Source organism: Sylvia atricapilla, chromosome 27 (assembly GCF_009819655.1).
Source record: "Sylvia atricapilla isolate bSylAtr1 chromosome 27, bSylAtr1.pri, whole genome shotgun sequence".
NCBI classification, from domain to species: domain Eukaryota; kingdom Metazoa; phylum Chordata; class Aves; order Passeriformes; family Sylviidae; genus Sylvia; species Sylvia atricapilla.
In genome coordinates this window covers 730,601-750,074 of record NC_089166.1, presented here as the reverse complement: position 1 = coordinate 750,074, position 19,474 = coordinate 730,601, and the positions used below count along the sequence as shown (strand labels likewise).

Genomic DNA, 19,474 nt, shown 5'->3' with positions numbered 1-19,474 from the left:
GGCCCGCAATGAGGATTTTTCTTTTCAACTACAAAAACCACCCAGACCCATGAAGAAAAAAGTGAAAAAGAACTCACTTTATGCCCTAAATCCTCCATCTTGCTTTATATATATATTATTATATTCTAAAAGCTTCAACTCTCGGTTTTGCACCCTGTGATATGACACACCTCTATCCAAACTCCTCACTCACAATCCCAGGGCTCTCTCTCGATTTTAGGAGCCTTTTCCACAGCCTCGGGTCAAATGTGGTGTTTTCTGGGGTCAGCAGAGAACTCCCGGGATTCCCGGTGCCCAGGGGTTGTGCGGTGGGTGAGGAGCCAGGGACAGGAGCCGCCCACGGGAAACCCGCCTCTGCCCCGGCCCCGAGGAGCCCAGCTCCCTGGGAATTCCCTGCCACGGGAAAACCGACCCCGGATCCGGGCTGGAGCCTGGAATGGGGAAAACTGAACCTGGATCCGGGCTGGAGCCTGGAATGGGGGAAAACTGAACCCGGATCCGGGCTGGAGCCTGGAATGGGGGAAAACCGAACCCGGATCCGGGCTGGAGCCTGGAATTGGGGAAAACTGAACCTGGATCCGGGCTGGAGCCTGGAATGGGGAAAACTGAACCTGGATCCGGGCTGGAGCCTGGAATGGGGGAAACTGAACCCGGATCCGGGCTGGAGCCTGGAATGGGGGAAAACTGAACCCGGATCCGGGCTGGAGTCTGGAATGCGGGAAAACTGAACCTGGATCCGGGCTGGAGTTTGGAATGGGGGAAAACTGAACCTGGATCCGGGCTGGAGCCTGGAATGGGGAAAACTGAACCTGGATCCGGGCTGGAGCCTGGAATGGGGAAAACTGAACCCGGATCCGGGCTGGAGTTTGGAATGGGGGAAACTGAACCTGGATCCGGGCTGGAGTTTGGAATGGGGGAAAACTGAACCCGGATCCGGGCTGGAGTTTGGAATGGGGGAAAACTGAACCTGGATCCGGGCTGGAGCCTGGAATGGGGGAAAACCGAACCCGGATCCGGGCTGGAGCCTGGAATGGGGGAAAACCGAACCTGGATCCGGGCTGGAGCCTGCAATGGGGGAAAACTGAACCTGGATCCGGGCTGGAGCCTGGAATGGGGGAAAACCGGGACTGGATTTACGCTAGGAACAGGAATGGGGGAAAACCAGGACTGGATTTTGCCTGGAGTCTGGAATGGGGGAAAACCGGGACTGGATCAGGGCTGGAATATGGAGTTGGGGAAAACCTGGACTGGACTACAGCCAATATATGGAATGGGGGAAAGCCTGGACTGGATCACGGTGGGAGATGGTAGGGAGGAAAACCCGGACTGGACAGTAGCCAGCCCAGGGAATGGGAGGAAACCTGAACTGGATGCAGGCAGGATTCCAGGATGGAATGGGGAATATCCCAGACTGGATCAGGGCTGGGAAATGGAACAAAAGGAATCATATCTGCCATATTTTATCCCATTTATCTCCCTGGACCTTCGACAGGGACACTGGGCTGCACAGGAGCTGTGGAGGAAAGGGATCCAATCCCTGGACAACAAAACTTTTTTTTCTTTGCTAATAAAAGTTTTTAAATGTCCCTGGTGCAGGTGTCACCCCATGGGGGTATAGCTCAGTGGTAGAGCATTTGACTGCAGATCAAGAGGTCCCTGGTTCAACTCCAGGTGCCCCCTCTCTTTTTCCTCTTCCTTCCACCTTCTTTGGCCAGAAATTTCCCACAGGGAAAATCCACGGAGATCCCTGAGCCCGTTCTGTGTGCGGGGTGTTGGTTCTGAGCTGCAGCACGCACGGAACGAGGCCCTGATGGTCAGGGGAGTGCAGAGGTTCTGCTTTGCCTGTTCTGATTTCCCTGTAGACACCAGATCTCCCAGAATTTCTCCTTTTTTGCCATCATTTATCCCCTTTAACCCCATGTCCAGCCTTTGGCAGGTCCATTAAAGTGCTCAGGGGGTGTCGAGGAAAGGGATTCAATCCCTGGAAAACAAAACTCATCCCTTTCCCAATAAACATTTTTAAATGTCCCTGGTGCAGGTGTCACCCCAGGGGGGTATAGCTCAGTGGTAGAGCATTTGACTGCAGATCAAGAGGTCCCTGGTTCAACTCCAGGTGCCCCCTCTCTTTTTTTCCTCTTTTGCCGCTTTTCCCGGGGGATTTTGGGGGGTTTGGTCACCGGGAGGCAAAGGAGGAATGGCAGCTCAGCCTCTTCTTCTGCTCATCCTTTTCCCTGCTGCAGTCAGAGACGGGAGAGAGGGGAAAACGTCAGAGGCTCCCTGGCGGTTCAGAGCACTCAGGGGACAGACTGGGACAGACTGGGACAGACTGGGGCTGGGGAGGAGTTAGGGAGGAGCTGGGCCAAGGTCGTGTGGGAGTGCAGTGACTCCGTGGCTGCTGCTGGTGCACTCCAGTCCCAGAGGTTCTGCAGCAGGAGCCCGTTCCTCAGGAACAGATAACTCAGGGATTTGGTGAAAACATCCTTTAAATGTTTTATTTTATATCAAAAGTAACAGGGGGTATAGCTCAGTGGTAGAGCATTTGACTGCAGATCAAGAGGTCCCTGGTTCAACTCCAGGTGCCCCCTCTCTTTTCCTCTTCCTTTGGCCAAAATCCTCTCCAGAAAGAAGCTGGAGAGCTCTGGTTGGATCTCGTGAGTTTGTTCTGTACCCTCAGTGCTGCCCAGGAGCTCCAGCTTCAAAGGATTTGTGCTCTGACTACGGGGACAGCTCAGGGCTTGTGTTCTGCGTGAGAACCTTTCCTCTGGAGGAACTTTTCTCCTAATTCTCATTTTCTCCAGATTTTCTCCTCATTTTCAGCCCTAACTGGTGGTGTTTTACACCCTTTCGCAGGCACCTTGAGGTGCTCAGGAGCTGTGGAGGAAAGAGATCCAATCCCTGGATAATAAAACTTTATTTCTTTCCCAATAAATATTTTTAAATGTCGCTGGTGCAGGTGTTATCCCAGGGGGTACAGCTCAGTGGTAGAGCATTTGACTGCAGATCAAGAGGTCCCTGGTTCAACTCCAGGTGCCCCCTCTCTTTTTCCCCTTCCTTTGGCCAAAAATTTCCCACAGGGAAAATCCACGGAGAGCCCTGAGCTGGTGCTGTGCATTCAGTGCTGGTCCTGAGCTCCAAAACCCAGGAACAGAGGCTCTAGGAAAGCTTTGGGGCTGTGCCCTGACCACTCACTGCCTGTGTTGTGCTCTTCTCTGTCCTCAATCCTTGCTAATCATCACTACAATTTCTCATTTTCACCATCATTTATCACATCTAACTCCCTTTAACACATTTAACACCACAATTTATCACATTTTACCAGGCACTCCTTGGGCTGCACAGGAGCTGTCGAGGAAAGAGATCCAATCCCTGGACAATAAAACTTTATTTTCTTACCCAATAAATATTTTTAAATGTCCCTGGTGCAGGTGTTATCCCAGGGGGGTATAGCTCAGTGGTAGAGCATTTGACTGCAGATCAAGAGGTCCCTGGTTCAACTCCAGGTGCCCCCTCTCTTTTCTTTTTTTTTTCTCTTTTTTTCTCTTTTTTCCCCTCTTCCTTCAGCCCAAATCCTTCAGGGGAAGGTTGGGAAGTTCCTGTGGGATGTGGGAGGTTGTGCTGGGCAGGGAATGTGGGGAGGAAACACCAAAGCCCTGGAAAAGCTCGGGATTTTTGCACTGGGTAGGAACTGCTCCCTGTCTGCGTGTGCCTTTCTCTGGTTTTAACTCTCTGCAGCCACAACTGACCAGAATTTCTCATAATTCATATAATTTCTCATAATTCCCATTGTTTCTCCTAATTTATCACATTTAATTCCCTGCACAGCCTGAGGCAGGCACAGGGGCCTGTCAAGTGAAGGGCTCCAACCCACAGAGAGAAAAACCTGAGGCTCTAAAACTCATTTTCATTGCACCAGGGGGTATAGCTCAGTGGTAGAGCATTTGACTGCAGATCAAGAGGTCCCTGGTTCAACTCCAGGTGCCCCCTTTTTCCCTCCTTTTTTTTCCATTAAAAAGTGAGGATTCCTCCTGTTTTATCCCCAGTGTGTCTGTGCCTGCACAGGAGCAGGGCTGGGAGCTCCAGGATTAAAAAACCGAGCTCTCAGCTACACAAACCCTGCAGGAATCCAACCTCTGGGGCAGTGACAAAGGCCAGCCACAACGTTTGTGTCTGTGCAGATTTGGCTGGGACATTTACCTGCAGTGGGAATAAAACCTGAGCTGGGTTTCAGGGATTTTACTGCTCTTTTCTATATGTATTTTTTTTTTTTAGGGATTTTATTGCTTTTTTTTCAAGCAGTAGAACAGGGGGTATAGCTCAGTGGTAGAGCATTTGACTGCAGATCAAGAGGTCCCTGGTTCAACTCCAGGTGCCCCCTCCTTTTACCTTTCTTTTGCTCAAATCTTTCACAAAAAAACCCCGTGGAGAGCTCTTGGAGGATCCGCCACCTGGTTCTGTGCACTCAGTGCTGGTTCTGAGCCCCAGAATCCAAGGAATGAGGCCTTAAGTGTCAGGGAAGTGCAAGGTTTGTGCTCTGTGTGAGAACCACTCGCTGTCTGTGTGAGCTTTTACTCTGTTTTAAATTCCCTGCAGGCATCGGGCCTGCCACAATTTCTCATTTTCACCACCATTTAATTCCCTGTACCTGGGGCAGGTACCTTAAGGTGCTCAGGGAGCTGTCAAGGAAAAGAATCTAATCCTTGGACAACAAAACTTTTTCCTTTCCCAATAACTATTTTTCAATGTCCCTGGTGCAGGTGTTATCCCAGGGGGTATAGCTCAGTGGTAGAGCATTTGACTGCAGATCAAGAGGTCCCTGGTTCAACTCCAGGTGCCCCCTCTCTTTTTTTCAATTTTGCTGCTTTTTCACGGATTTTTTCCTGCACAAACTCCTCACACACACACCACGGAGAGCTTTCCTTACCCCTCTGAGGTCTCAGAAATCCCTCGGCGACGTTTTGCCAAGCCTGAACTGAGACTTTGCCACGTTCCCTCTCTGCTCTCCCGAGTCCTGCACGGACAAACTCAACAGCTGCCGCTCCAGTTTATCCTGTTGGAGTAATCACCCTTAATTTAAGCAGTGAATTACGTGTATTATTCATTTCTAGAAGCCCCGAGCCGCGCTGAGCTGTCCCCTCCAGGCTCTGATGTCCAAACCAGTTTGGGTGGCTGCGGTGACACCAGGTCACGGTGTGGGTAGCCTCGGGGCTCGAACTCGTGACCCGCAGCCCCGCAGGCGGCAGCGCTGCCCCTGAGCCACGCCCCGGCCGCGGGGTGCGGGGGCCGCGGGGGGCGCCGCGGGGAGGGTGGCGCGGGGGCAGCGCGGCGGGCTGCGGACACAGAGATCACGGGTTCGAAACCCGGCCCGGCCCCACCGGGAAGTCGCCGCTTCTATCCCGGGAGGATCACAAGCTCCAAATTGGGAGATCAGTGGTGTTATCCCGGGCTATCACTGGTGTTATCCTGGGAGATCACTTGTATTAGCCCGGGATATCACTGGTGGTACCCCCTGGGAGATCACTGGTGCTGCCTCGAGATATCACTGGTGTTATCCCAGGAGATCACTGATGTTATCCCGGGATATCACTGGTGGTAGCCCCGAGAGATCACTGATGTTATCCCGGGGTATCACTGGTGGTAGCCCCGAGAGATCACTGGTGTTAACCCAGATCACAGGTGTTAACCCGGGAGACCACCGGCTGTATCCCGAGAAGTTCACCACCTCTGACCCGCCCCGGCACAGGAGATCCTCAGTTCTACCCCACCACAGCCTGGGAGGTGCCAGGTTCTGACCCACCCCGGGCACCACCAGAGGTGACAGAACCGACAGGGACAGGCTGTTCGTCACCGAATTCCGGGCTGCAGCACTTTGGCACCAAAGGTCCGAGCCCCAGGCGCTGCCCGTCCCCTCCGCGCGTTGTTGTGGCGAGCAAAGCCTGACAGACTCGTCCCGTGGCTTTAGGTGCTTTAAGAATTACTCACTTCATCATTTCCAGGCGTTTCTTTGGGATTGCTGCAACCAGCCTCATTTGAAACAGGCTCAGATCTTGTCTTAACTCCCTGGAAGCGCTCGAGGCCAGGCCGCACGGGGCCTGGAGCAATCTGGGGAAATGGAAGGCGTCCCTGCCCACGGCAGGGGTGGGAATAGATGAGCTTTGAGGTCCCTTCCCACCCAAACCAGTCTGGGCTCTATGAACGGAATAAAAACACCCCCAGGCGCGGGACTAAGTGGCCTCTCTGCCGGTTCTTCCTTTCCCTCCTCCTCCCTCACAGTCCCTACTGCGCGCCGCCATCTTCCCGCCGCCTGAGCGGAAGTGACGCACCGGAAAGCGGAAGTAGAGGAAAAGCAAGCGGCGGAGCGCGGTGATGACGTATTTCCTGTCCCGGTAGCGGCGGGGGACGCACTCGCCCGGCAGCCGCGATGGGAGGGGGAGACTTGGTGAGGGGAACGGGGGGCTGTGAGGGGAATGAGGGAACCGGGGGGAGCTGTGAGGGGAACGAGGGAACCGAGGAGGAACTGAAAGGGGAATGAGGGAACCGGAGAGGCTGAAGGGGGCCGGAGGGGCTGAAGGGGGCCGGGGGAGCGGGAAGGGAGCCAGGAGGGCTGCGGGGAAGCAGGAGGGGAACGAGGGGCCCGGGGAACTGAGGGGAAGCAGGGGATGAGAGGGGTCTGAGGGGGATCAGAGGGGTCGGCAGGTCCGAGGGTAACTGGGGGAAGTTAGACGGGACAGATGAGGCTGAAGGGCGTTGGGATGGTGGCGGAGAGAGAGGGGTCGGGGGACGCTGAGGGCAGAGGGGCTGTGGGGAGACTGAGGGGCGTCAGCGGGTGCTGAAGGCGGCCGGGGCTGGGAGAGGGGTCGGCAGAGCCCCGCGGGGTCTGAGGGAGGGTTTGGAGGGGCGGCAGGGCAGGACCGTGCGGTGTCCCCGGGAGCTGAGCCCGGCCCCGGGGCCGTTCTCCCGGTGTCGGTGGATGGGGCCCTGCCCAGGCCCCTCGGTGCCAATCCCGTGCCAATCCCGTGCCAATCCCGTGCCAATCCCGTGCCAATCCCCGCTCTCCACAGAACCTGAAGAAGAGCTGGCACCCGCAGACGCTGCGCAATGTGGAGAAGGTGTGGAAGGCGGAGCAGAAGCATGAGGCCGAGAGGAGGAAGATCGAGGAGCTGCAGCGGGAGCTGCAGGAGGAGCGGGCCCGGGAGGAGATGCAGCGCTACGCCGAGGACATGGGCACCGTGCGGTGAGACCGGGACACGGGGATGGCACAGGGGACACTGCGGGGACAGTGCGGGGATGGCACAGGGGTCAGCACAGAGAGCACATGGGACAGCATAGGGGACACCACTGCGGGGACAGCACAGGGGACACTGCGGGGATGGAATGGAGACAGCACAGGGGACACTGCAGAGAGAGCACGGGGACAGCACAGAGAGCACAGGAGACAGTGTGGGGACGGCACAGGGGACACTGCAGAGGGGACAGCACAGAGAGCATAGGGGACACTGCGGAGACACTGTGGGGACGGCACAGGGGACATTTCAGGGATGGCATGGGGACAGCACAGGGGAAAGTGTAGGGACACTGCAGAGAGAGCACAGGGACAGCACAGAGAGCACAGGGGACAGTGTGGGGATGGCACAGGGGAAACTGCAGAGGGGACAGCACAGAGAGCACAGGGGACACTGTGGGGACACTGCGGGGACGGCACAGGGGACACTTCAGGGATGGCATGGGGACAGCACAGCACGGGGACAGTGTGGGGACACTGTGGGGAGAGCACAGGGGACAGAGCGGGGACAGCATGGGGATGGCACAGAGAGGGCACAGGGACAGCAGAGGGGACAGCACAGACAGCACGGGGACAGTGTGGGGATGGCACAGGGACTGCACAGGGAGCATGGGGACAGCACAGATAGCACAGGGGACAGCTGAGGGGACAGCACAGAGACCACAGGGAGCAGCGTGGGGACAGCACAGGGATGGCAGGGGACAGCATAGAGAGCACAGAGACAGAATGGGCACAGCACAGGGGACAGCCAGCCCTGGCCCTGCTCTGGGGCTGGGTTAGTGCTGCCCATGCCCCTGGGGACAATGGCTCTGCTGCTCATGGAATGGATTTGGGATGGAAGGGACATCAGAGCCTGGGCAGTGCCACGGCAGGGACACCTCCCACTGGTGTCCCAAACCCCATCCAACCCAGCCTTGGGCACTTCCAGGGATGGGGCAGCCACAGCTTCTCTGGGAATTCCTTTTCCATCCCCTCCCTTCTTTCCCAGGCAGGAATTCCTTCCCAAAATCTGCCCTCTGTCAATTCAACCCCATTCCCCGTGTGCTGTCCCTCCACCCCTTGTCCCAAATCCCTCTGCAGCTCTCCTGGAACCCCAGTCAGGTACTGAAAGACCCCAGCCAGATCACCCCAGAACTTTCCCAGGCTGAACAATCCCAATCCTCCCAGCAGAGGAGGAAACTGATGAGAGTTGAGTTTTGTTCCCCATGGACAAGTTTCCCTCTGAGCCTTCCAACAAATCCCTGGAAGCTGCAGGATAAATAAAAAGAGTGTTGGGTTTTTTTTGGAGCCAGGAAGCGTGAGGAGAAGCTGGAGTGGATGTACCAGGGCCCTGGAGGGATGGTGAACAGGGAGGAGTACCTGATGGGGCGCCCCGTGGACAAATTCATCCTGGACAAGGTTGGGGACAAGGACGCCGGTGGCTCTGGGGACACGGGGCTGCTGCCAGGCTCCATCTTCGCCAGGGCTGGGGCCAGCTCCGTGCTGGACATGGCCACCAAGATCCGGGAGGACCCGCTCTTCATGATCAGGTGTGTGACAAACACGGGCTCAGCGGGGTTTTACTGGGGTTTTCTCAAGTTTCCTGAGGGATAAAAAGGGAGAAATCAGTAACAGGAGCTCGGTGGTGATCGAGGCATCCCAGTAACCCATAGCAGCTCATTGGATAAAGATATTGCACTTTTATGAAGATATTTACATTTTTATGAAGAGATTTATTTGCATTTTTGTGAAGACCTTTGGCATTTTTATGAACGTATTTATTTATGTATTTGTTTACATTTTTATTGGAAACAAATACATCAATTTCTCTTGGAAACAAATCCTTGTACTCCTAAAAGGGCCAGAAGAGGGGAAATTCCTCCTCAGTTTTGCTAAATACACAATATTTCTCCTTTTTTTTTCCTGCTTTCTGTGGTTTTTTTTAAGAGCTTCATTTCTGGATCATCTCTGTGAAAATGTGATTTAAAAAAAAAAATTGTTTTGTTTTGGTTTTTTTCCTGCTTTAGGAAGAGGGAGGAGGAAAAGAAAAGAGAAGTTTTGAACAATCCAGTGAAAATGAAGAAGATCAAAGCCTTGGTAGGTGTGAGCCAGGGGAGGAGCAAAATTCAGAATTTTGCTTGTTCAGGACGAGGAGCTGGACTCTGCTCCTTAAATCCTCAATGCTGAGAGAAAAACTTCCTTAAAGGAGATTTTTCTGCCTTTAAATCTTTAAATTTATCAAGATCTCTTCATTTTTACAAAGAGATTTCTCTTGCAAACGCTGCAGAGCCTTTTGATTTTTTACACCTTTAAATAAGAAAAAAAAATCTGCATACATCTTTAAATTAAAAGCATTTATAACTACAATTAACATCTCCACGTTTTTCTGTTTCCTGCCAAGATTTTTTTTTTATTTTATTTTTTTTTTTTGGCTTGGATTTTGTGCCAGGAGCTTTCCCATGAGGAATTCTGATTTTTTTTTTTTTCCTGTGATTTTGAGGGATTTTTTTTTTTTTTGCCTTTTTCAGCTGCAGAACAGTTTGGATAAAAAGGAGAGGAAGAAGAAGAAGGAGAAGAAGAAGAAGCACAAGAAACATCGACGGCGCAGCTCCAGCAGCCACAGCTCCAGCTCTGAGGAGGACAGGGGCAGAAATAAGTGAGTTTTGCCTCTTTTTTTTTTTTATTATTCTTATTTTTATTCCTGCTCTCCCTGAGCTTTGTCTTCCTAATTAATGCTTTTAATTAAATGTTTGGTTAAATGTTGTTTTGCTCCATTGGTTTGGCATGGTTAATGTATGAAATGTTTAAAATTAGTAATGGATAAAAGGGGTTTATTGGTAAAAAATGGATTTATTCTTGCAATTCATCTGCTTCAAATGGATTCTATTTTCTTTTTTAGGTCTCAGAAAAAGGTGGACAGTTCCTCCTTGAAGGCTGCTTCTTCCAAACTCCCAGGATATGGCTTGCAGGTACACCCTGAGAGAGGGAAAAGCAGGAATTTTGGGAACAGCTGGAGCAGGATTTATGAGTGAGACATGATTTAGTAAATTTTAGATTCAATTTGGAGGCAGCTAAGCTTTGAAATTCAAATTATTCAGAGCTTGGCTGGAGGTTTGCTCAGGATTCAGGATGAGGTTTGCCTGGATGCTCCTCATTATCCATGGAATGATGGAATGGGTGGGAGGGGACAGCAAAACCCCTCTAATGCCATCCCTGCCACCTCTCACTGTCCCAGGCTGCTCCAGCCTGTCCTGGGACACTTCCAGGGATCCAGGAGCAGCCACAGCTTCTCTGGGAATTCCACCCCGGGCAGGAATTCCCTCCCTCAGCTGTGCCAGACCTCATCCCCTGTGCCCTGTGAGGGCTGCTCCCATCCCACCTCATCCCAATCCATCCCTAACCCCATCCTAATCCATCCCTAACCCCATCCCAATCCATCCCTAACCCCATCCCAATCCATCCCTAACCCCATCCCAATCCATCCCTAACCCCATCCCAATCCATCCCTAACCCCATCCCAATCCATCCCTAACCCCATCCCAATCCATCCCTAACCCCATCCCAATCCATCCCTAACCCCATCCCAATCCATCCCACCCCATCCTAATCCATCCCTAACCTCATCCCACCCCATCCCAATCCATCCCACCTGTTGGGGAAGATGAATCAGAGAAACCTTATAAATATGATTGATTAGCAAAAGATTCTGAAAATATGAAACCTGTAATGGAAATAGAAATGAAAACTGATTTTGAGTTGCAGGATACTGAGTCTTAGTTCCTGTATAACCTGAAAACAATAACCTAGCTGTAGGGGAATCCATTCTGGTGATCTGAGGGACCCAAAGGTCAATGCAGCAAAACAGAAAAGTCTAAAGAGCAGTTTTTAGAGTTTAAAATATAACACAGTGTGGTGATGTAGTAGTTCTTACAGGCTGAGTGTAGATTCTAGAGGATTTTGTGTCTTGTGTTGGTTGGTCACTGAAAATTAGAATATTCCTCACAAAAGGAGATAGAATGGATTGTAACAAGGACCTCTTGGCTCTTACCTCAATGTTGGGGAAGATGAATCAGGGAAACCTTATAAATGTGATTGATTAGCCAAAGATCCTGAAAATATGAAACCTGTAATGGAAATAGAAATGAAAACTGATTTTGAGTTGTAGGATACTGAGTCACTCTCACCTCTCTTAACTCCTACCTCTCTCAGCTCTCACTCCTCCTGCTCTTCCCTCTTCCTCCTCTTTTCCCTGCTCTCTCCCTGCCCTTTGCTCTCTCTCAGCTCTCCCCTGCTGTTCTCTCTCCCTCTCTCTTTGGGCTTTCCCTCCAGCCCAGGCTGCTGGCTGAGGGCAGGACCCTTTTACCCACGGCCCTTCCAATAAAACCGCATTTTCTGGAATATCTCAGGCCAGCAGAATTCCTTGTCCCTGCTGTCTGTGGGTTCTCCTACACCCATCCCATGCTAATCTAATCCATCCCAATCCATCCCAGTGTTCCCAGCAGAGCTCTCTGTTCCAGGTGAAGGCCCCTGAGCAGACCCAGAGCCCCCCAGGTCACCCCAGAGCCCCCCACAGATCCCGGGAGCGCTCCCGGAGCTCGTCCCGCTCCCCACAGAGACATTCCAGCAGGAGGAACCCCGAGAGAGGCTCAGGATCCCCTTCCAGGCACAGCAAACTGTGAGTGGCACTCCCTGCAGCCCCATCCCTGCCATCCCTGCTCCCTGCACGTGTCCAGGTGCCCCCCAATCCCTGGTTTTATTGGGGTCACCCTCTGCAGTCACACCCTTGGGGCTGGGGTTTGTTCGGGCTCCTTCTTCAAACTGATCATTCAGAGCTGTTCAATTGTCTTTATTTAATGCAGATAAAATTAGAAAAACCGTTTATTGGTTGATGGCTGATGGAGCTGATCATTCAGAGCTGTTCAATTGTCTTTATTTAATGCAGATAAAATTAGAAAAAACGTTTATTGGTTGATTGCTGATGGAGCTGATCACTCAGAGCTGTTAAATTATCTTTTTTTTTAATACAGATCAAATTAGAAAAATCCAGATATTTGTTGATCAGTTTTGGGATCCCAGTTCTCTTCAAGCTGATCATTCAGAGCTCTTAAATTGTCTTTTATCAATACAGATAAAATTACAAAAAGAGGTATTGCTGAGAGAATTCCAGTTCTCTTCAAGCTGATCGTTCAGAGCTGTTTAATTGTCTTTATTTAATACAGATCAAATTATAAAAACCCAGATATTCGCTGATTACTTTCAGAATGCCAGTTCTCTTCAAGCTGATCATTCAGAGCTCTTAAATTACATTTATTTAATATAGATAAAATTATAAAAATCCAGATATTTGTGGGTTACTTTTGGAATCCCAGTTCTCTTCAAGCTGATCATTCAGAGCTCTTAAATTACATTTATTTAATACAGATAAAATTATAAAAAATCCAGATATTTGTTGATGTCTTTTGGAATTCCAGTTCTCTTCAAGCTGTTCATTCAGAGCTCTTAAATTACATTTGTTCAATAGAGATGAAATGATAAAAAAGCAGGTATTTGTTGATTGCTGATAGAATCCCAGTTCTCTTCAAAATGATCCTTCACAGCTGTTCAATCATCTTTATTTAATACAGATAAAATTATAAAAGGGAGTAACTTGTTGCTTCCTGATAAAACAACTTAAAAATAAATTCTGAATTTATTCAGAGTAGGATTTGTTTCTAGAGTGGCAGGTGACAGCCAGCCTGGGCCTCAGGGTGTGTTACACCCCCGGGGATGTGTGTAAGTGGGATTTTGTGTGGATTTTGGTGCTGATGAGGGGGTTTGGGGCCTGCAGGCACAGCGGCCGCCAGGAGAAGGGCAGAGCCAGGAGCCCTTCCCCCAAGAAGAGCTTCAGGCGCCAGCACACCTCGGGCTACACCAGGTATGGGGGGCCTTGTCCCTTGTCCCTGTCCCTTGTCCCTGTCCCTTGTCCCTGTCCCTTGTCCCTGTCTCTTTCCCTGTTCCCATCTGTGTCCTGTCCCTTGTCCCTGTCCCTGTTTCTATCCTTGTCCTTGTCCCTGTCCCTTGTCCCTGTCTCTTTCCCTGTTCCTGACCCTGTCCTGTCCCTGTTTCTATCCTTGTCCCGTGTCACCATCCCTTGTCCCCGTCCCTGTCCCCATCCCTGTCTCTTTCCCTGTTCCCGTCCCTGTCCTTTGTCCCTTTCCCTGTCCCTTGTCCCTGTCCTGTCCCTGTTTCTATCCTTGTCCCTGTCCCTTGTCCCCGTCTCTTTCCCTGTTCCCATCTGTGTCCTGTCCCTGTCCCTTGTCCCTGTCCCTGTTTCTATCCCTGTCCCTTGTCCCTGTCTCTTGTCCCTGTCCTTTTCCTTGCCCCTGTCCCTGTCGTGCCGTGTCCCTTGTTCCCCTGTCCCCATCCCTGTCTTTGCTGTCCCCATCCCTGTCTCTGCTGTCCCCATCCCTGTGCCTTGTCCCCATCTCTTTCCTTGTTCCCTGTCCCTTGTCCCTTGTTCCTTGTCCCTGTCCCTGCTGTCCCTTGTCCCTTGTTCCCTGTTCCTGTCCCTGCTGTCCCCGTCCCTGTCCCTTGTCCCTTATCCCTGTGCCTTGTCCCCATCTCTTTCCTTGTTCCCTGTCCCTTGTTCCCATCCCTGTCCCTGTCCCTGTCCCTGCTGTCCCCATCCCTGTTTCTGTCCCAGCCCGGTCCCTGTCCTGGGGGGGACACCTGGGAACCAGATTTTCCTCTGCTGACTGGAGTGGGGCAGTGAAATCCCCCCCAAATCCCCCCGAGGGCTCAGCTGCTGCTCCTGCCTGGGACCTTCCGTGGGGCTGCTCCTGCTGCAGGGCAGCAGTGGGGTTCTTTGTCCCAGGGAGTGTAAATTCTGTTCTGTCAGCCAAAAACAGGATCCTGACAGCATCATCTTGGAGATCAGTTAAAGCCAATCAGGAGATCAGTGAAAAGAGGGAGCAGAGAGCCTCCTGCTGGGATGGTGGGGAGATGGAATATTTAAAAACGTCCTCACGAGTTTTGCTGCTTGGCTGCCAAAGACAAAAATCCCCTTAATTTTGAGGGAGTTGTGAACCATTTTTGGTTGATCTGAACCTTTCCCAACCTGGGATTATGGGGAAATGGAATATTTAAAAATATCCTCATGAGGTTTGCTGCTTGGCTACCAAAACCAACAAAAATCCTCCTAATTTTGGGGGAGTTGTGAACCACCTTTGGCTTTCTCTGACCCTTTCCCAACCTGGGATGAGAGCAGGTGAAACATTTAAAAATATCCTCATGAGCTTGTCTGCCAAAAACAAAAATACCCTTAGTTTTGGGTGGGTTGTGAACCAATTTTGATTGCTCTGAACCCTGGGATGGTGGAGAGATGAAACATTTTAAAATATCCTCACGAGCTTGGCTGCCAAAGACAAAAACCCTAATTTTGGGAGGGTTGTGAACCATTTTTGTTTTCTCTGACCCTTTCCCAACCTGGGATGGTGGGGAGGTAAAATATTTAAAAACATCCTCACAAGCACTGCTGCTTGTCTGACAAAGACAAAAACCCTAATTTTGGGTGGGTTGTGAACCAATTTTGATTGCTCTGAACCCTGGGATTATGGGGAGATGAAACATTTAAAAATATCCTCATGAGCTTGGCTTCCAAAGACAAAAATCCCCCTAATTTTGGGTGGGTTGTGAACCATTTTTGGTTTCTCTGACCCTTTCCCAACCTGGGATTATGGGGAAATGAAATATTTAAAAATATCCTCACGAGCTTTGCTGCTTGGCTGCCAAAGACAAAAACCCTAATTTTGGGTGGGTTGTGAACCACCTTTGGTTTCTCTGACCCTTTCCCAACCTGGGATGAGAGCAGGTGAAACATTTAAAAATACCCTCATGAGCTTGTCTACAAAAAACAAAACCCTAATTTTTGGAGGGTTGTGAACCACCTTGGGTTGCTCTGACCCTTTCCCAACCTGGGATTATGGGGAGATGAAACATTTAAAAATATCCTCACGAGCTTGTCTACCAAAACCAAAACCCCTAATTTTGGGTGTGTTGTGAACCACCTTTGGCTCCTCTGACCCTTTCCCCACCTGACCAAACCCGCGGAGCGCTGGAAGCTGCTGAGCTTTCCGGGCAGATCCCACAGAGGCGATTCCCGCTCCCGCAGGAGGATCTCGGCGGAGGAGCTGGAGAGGAGGCGGCAGGAGATGATGGCCGACGCCAAGTGGAGGGAAGAGGAGAGAGCCAACAACGTGCGGCGCCAGCGGCGGCACGAGGGGCTGGAGCGGGAGCTGCAGAAACTCGACACCGGCGACGGGAAATTTTTCCAGTGAGTTTGGGAACGCCTCCTGCCGCCGGGATGCGGCTGAAAGAGGGAGGATTCCACCTGGGAACAGCTTTAGAGGGAGGATTTCACCTGGGAACAGCTTTAGAGGGAGGATTCCACCTGGGAACAGCTTTAGAGGGAGGATTTCACCTGGGAACAGCTTTAGAGGGAGGATTTCACCTGGGAACAGCTTTAGAGGGAGGATTTCACCTGGGAACAGCTTTAGGGGGAGGATTTCACCTGGGAACAGCTTTAGAGGGAGGATTTCACCTGGGAACAGCTTTAGAGGGAGGATTTCACCTGGGAACAGCTTTAGAGGAGGATTTCACCTGGGAACAGCTTTAGAGGGAGGATTCCACCCGGGAACAGCTTTAGGGGGAGGATTTCACCCGGGAACAGCTTTAGGGGGAGGATTTCACCCGGGAACAGCTTTAGGGGGAGGATTCCACCCGGGAACAGCTTTAGAGGGAGGATTCCACCCGGGAACAGCTTTAGAGGGAGGATTCCACCCGGGAACAGCTTTAGAGGGAGGATTCCACCCGGGAACAGCTTTAGAGGGAGGATTCCACCCGGGAACAGCTTTAGGGGGAGGATTTCACCCGGGAACAGCTTTAGAGGGAGGATTCCACCCGGGAACAGCTTTAGAGGGAGGATTCCACCCGGGAACAGCTTTAGAGGGAGGATTCCACCTGGGAACAGCTTTAGAGGGAGGATTTCACCTGGGAACAGCTTTAGAGGGAGGATTCCACCTGGGAACAGCTTTAGGGGGAGGATTCCACCCGGGAACAGCTTTAGGGGGAGGATTCCACCTGGGAACAGCTTTAGAGGGAGGATTCCACCTGGGAACAGCTTTAGTGCGCTCTGAGCTTAGCAGGGTTCAGAGGTAATAGGATGTGGAGTTGACAGAGTGATAAAGTAATGATTAGTAATGATAAAAGTAATAAGTAGTTGTAATTGTGAACAATAAGGATGTAACTTAGCATTGGCAGAGTACTAAAATAATAATAAATAATAAAAATAATAAGCACGTAATAATAGTTATAAATGATAATTGTGAAACTTAGCATTGGCAGAATACAAAAATAATAATTACTACTAATAAAAATAATACATAATAATAATGGTTGTAATTATAAACAGTAATAATGTAACTTAACATTGGCAGAATACAAAAATAATAATTACTACTAATAAAAATAATACATAATAATAATGGTTGTAATTATAAACAATAATAATGTAACTTAGCATTGACAGAATACTAAAATAATAATTATTAATAATAAAAATAATAAATACATGATAATAATAGTTAGAATTATAAACAATAATAATGAAATGTAGCATTAACAGAATACTAAAATAGTAATTAATAATAAGAAGAAAAATAAATAAATAATAATACTTATAATGAAACTTAGCGTTAACAGAATACCAAAATAATAATTATTAATAATAAATACTTAATAATAATACTTAATACTTATAAGCAATAATAATGAAACTTAGCATTAACAGAATACTCAAATAAATAACAACAATAATAATACTTAATACTTACAATCAAAATATTTATATACTTACAACAATAGTTATAAAATAAGTATAAAACTTAGCATTGACAGAATACTAAAATAATAATAATAAATCATAACAATATTTGTAAAATAATAAACAATAGTAATAAAACTTAGCATTGACAGAATACTAAAATAGTAATAATAATAAATAGTACTTCATAGTTCTTTTTTATTATTAATAATAAAACGTAGCATTGACAGAATACTAAAATAAATTTTAAAATAGTAACAACAATAATAACTAATACTTAATATTAATAAACAATATATATACACTTAAAACATTACTTATAAAATAATAACAACAAACAATAATAAAACTTAGCATTAACAGAGTACTAAAATTAATAATAGTTATATAACAATTAATACTTAATAGTACTTAGGATAATAAATAACACTTAATAAAAATACTTACAATAATAAAAACTAAATTATAGTTAATAATACTTATAAACTAATAATCATAATAAGAAAACAACTCTGTATTAACAGAACACTAAAATAATAAAGCATCACTTAACTCTGACTTAAATATAGCAAAGCTTAACTCAGCTTAATTCTATCAACACTTCATTTGTATCAAATGAAAACCTAACTCAGAATTACTGCAATTTTACTAAAAAATAAAAGAGAGAACAGCTCCAAAGTGCTGTTCATTGGCAGCACTTGGCAGATTTTGGTGCAAGTTCCCATCATTTGGGGCAAGGCAGAGCTCTGATTAATGATTTGCATTCTTCATTAGCCCTGACAGGAGCAGGATTGTGAAGCAGATGAGGATTTGTCAGAGCTCAGTGTCTGGGCTGGTTCAGACCATGGAATTAAACATCTCCCCTGGGTTTTACAGAGCTGCTGGCATCTGCTGCTCCCAAATCTTCCCAAAAGCCCAAAACTGGTTTTTGTTTGTTGAGAATCAGACCCAAACTGGGCATTTGGTGATGATTTGCCACCCTGAGGGTGTTTTATATGCAGATATTTAGAAATTCCCTAAAATCTCTCAATATTTTTGGGGCAGTTTGAGGCCTGCAGGTCCCTGTGTGAGACTGGAATCTGGATTGAGGTGGTGCTTTAAATCCCTTGTGCTCAAAACCACAAAAGGGATCACAAAATCCCAAAATCCTGGAGTGGTTTGGCTGGGAAGGGAGCTGAAATCCCATCCTGGGAATTCCACCCCCCAGCCTCTCAGGGAGGAATTCCATCCCAACATCCAGCTTCTATAACCCAGAGGTGTGATTTCTCTCTCTGCTCCTGTCCCCTGCAGACGTTTGAAGCTGGAGAGTGCCTCCACCTCCAGCCTGGAGGATCGGGTCAAACGCAACATCCACTCCCTGCAGAGGACTCCTGCTGCCTTGGAAAAGAACTTTATGCAGAGGTGAAGCCTGGTGCTGGCCCTGCCCCTGGGCAGGAGCTCGGTGGGTGTTTGTTCCCTAGAGGTGAGAGCTCTGCAGGAACAATCCCAGCTCCTGGAAAGGCGCCGGATCTCGGAGCTGAGCCCTTTGGGGGGATCTTCAGGACTCGAGGCTCTGGGTTTGATGCCTCCTGAGCCTCTTTTGGCCCCGTTTCTACCGTGTTCTCAGAGTTTCTCCTCCTCTCCCCACCCTGAGTGGTGTCACTTTTGTACATTATCACCAAACTGGGCCGGGTGGTTCTTCCTGTGCCACAGCTGAAGGTCTATTTTTTGGTAATCCTTAAAATCCACAGCAGAACCTGTCCACGCCTGAGGTAGTCCCGTGGGATTTGGCAGGACCCTGTTCCACACTGGCACCGTTTGCATCCACACCTCAGAGCGTTGTGGTGTCTGTGGCTGGCTCACAAATTGATTTCATGGCTCTTTGACCCAAAAGAAGCAATTTCTGAGAGGGGGAAAAAGGGAAATGAGCGGGGCGTAGCTGACACAGCAGATACCTCTCTGGGATTTTTATAATGTAAGTAATGTGTATATGTACAGCGGCGTAGATTTATTTTGTCTTTTTCATTAAGAAAACTTCACTGTCGTTTGTTAAATGTCCTTTGTGGCTCCGGGGGAGGGTTTGGGAGGGGCAGGGGTGAATTGGCTGCGGGCGGGAAGGGTTGGTGAAGGTTCGGGAGGCTGCAGCAGCCGCTTCTCGGGTGTGTCCCCGGGAGTGTCCCCGGGAGTGTCCCCGGGAGTGTCCCCGGGGGTGTCCCCGTTGTCCCCCCGAGGCTCCCGGCGACGTCCCCGCGCAGCCGCGGGCCCTTTAAACGGCGGCGCGTGACGTGTGTAACAGCCCATTCATAATTCCAGCCGCCTCGCCGCTGATTGGTTCGTTCGCAGAGGGGCGTGGCTTTCCCCGGCGCGTCACTCTGATT

General features: G+C 49.5%; 1 protein-coding gene, 1 long non-coding RNA gene, 8 other non-coding genes and 1 pseudogene across 10 annotated transcripts; 9 read left to right on the top strand and 2 right to left on the bottom strand.

Annotated features, from left to right (window-relative positions):
* Positions 1-1,608: 1,608 nt before the first annotated feature.
* On the top strand, positions 1,609-1,680 carry TRNAC-GCA (transfer RNA cysteine (anticodon GCA)). The gene has a single exon. It is a non-coding gene; the product is annotated as a tRNA-Cys (tRNA).
* Positions 1,681-2,050: 370 nt separating this feature from the next.
* Positions 2,051-2,122, top strand: TRNAC-GCA (transfer RNA cysteine (anticodon GCA)). The gene has a single exon. It is a non-coding gene; the product is annotated as a tRNA-Cys (tRNA).
* Positions 2,123-2,513: 391 nt separating this feature from the next.
* Positions 2,514-2,585, top strand: TRNAC-GCA (transfer RNA cysteine (anticodon GCA)). The gene has a single exon. It is a non-coding gene; the product is annotated as a tRNA-Cys (tRNA).
* A 379-nt stretch (positions 2,586-2,964) lies between these two features.
* On the top strand, positions 2,965-3,036 carry TRNAC-GCA (transfer RNA cysteine (anticodon GCA)). Its single transcript has one exon. It is a non-coding gene; the product is annotated as a tRNA-Cys (tRNA).
* A 401-nt stretch (positions 3,037-3,437) lies between these two features.
* Positions 3,438-3,509, top strand: TRNAC-GCA (transfer RNA cysteine (anticodon GCA)). Its single transcript has one exon. It is a non-coding gene; the product is annotated as a tRNA-Cys (tRNA).
* A 403-nt stretch (positions 3,510-3,912) lies between these two features.
* Positions 3,913-3,984, top strand: TRNAC-GCA (transfer RNA cysteine (anticodon GCA)). The gene has a single exon. It is a non-coding gene; the product is annotated as a tRNA-Cys (tRNA).
* Positions 3,985-4,303: 319 nt separating this feature from the next.
* Positions 4,304-4,375, top strand: TRNAC-GCA (transfer RNA cysteine (anticodon GCA)). The gene has a single exon. It is a non-coding gene; the product is annotated as a tRNA-Cys (tRNA).
* Positions 4,376-4,765: 390 nt separating this feature from the next.
* TRNAC-GCA (transfer RNA cysteine (anticodon GCA)) lies at positions 4,766-4,837 on the top strand. The gene has a single exon. It is a non-coding gene; the product is annotated as a tRNA-Cys (tRNA).
* Positions 4,838-4,850: 13 nt separating this feature from the next.
* LOC136372406 (uncharacterized) lies at positions 4,851-6,228 on the bottom strand. The gene is made up of 2 exons (XR_010745478.1): positions 5,980-6,228; positions 4,851-5,047 (listed from the first exon to the last, which is right to left on the bottom strand). It is a non-coding gene; the product is annotated as an uncharacterized lncRNA (long non-coding RNA).
* A 109-nt stretch (positions 6,229-6,337) lies between these two features.
* CWC25 (CWC25 spliceosome associated protein homolog) lies at positions 6,338-19,140 on the top strand. The gene is made up of 10 exons (XM_066337001.1): positions 6,338-6,436; positions 7,059-7,231; positions 8,572-8,808; positions 9,286-9,355; positions 9,787-9,914; positions 10,158-10,227; positions 11,776-11,933; positions 13,086-13,172; positions 15,408-15,569; positions 18,408-19,140. Exons 1-10 carry the CDS (start codon positions 6,419-6,421, stop codon positions 18,520-18,522), a joined length of 1,218 nt encoding a protein of 405 aa, XP_066193098.1. The 5' UTR covers positions 6,338-6,418; the 3' UTR covers positions 18,523-19,140.
* LOC136372220 (protein LIAT1-like) lies at positions 15,892-17,306 on the bottom strand (annotated as a pseudogene).
* Positions 19,141-19,474: the final 334 nt, after the last annotated feature.

Coding starts and splice junctions, on each gene's coding strand:
- CWC25 (XM_066337001.1), top strand. Junction 8,809..9,285: donor GACCCGCTCTTCATGATCAG/GTGTGTGACAAA, acceptor TTCCTGCTTTAG/GAAGAGGGAGGAGGAAAAGA. Junction 15,570..18,407: donor GGCGACGGGAAATTTTTCCA/GTGAGTTTGGGA, acceptor TGTCCCCTGCAG/ACGTTTGAAGCTGGAGAGTG.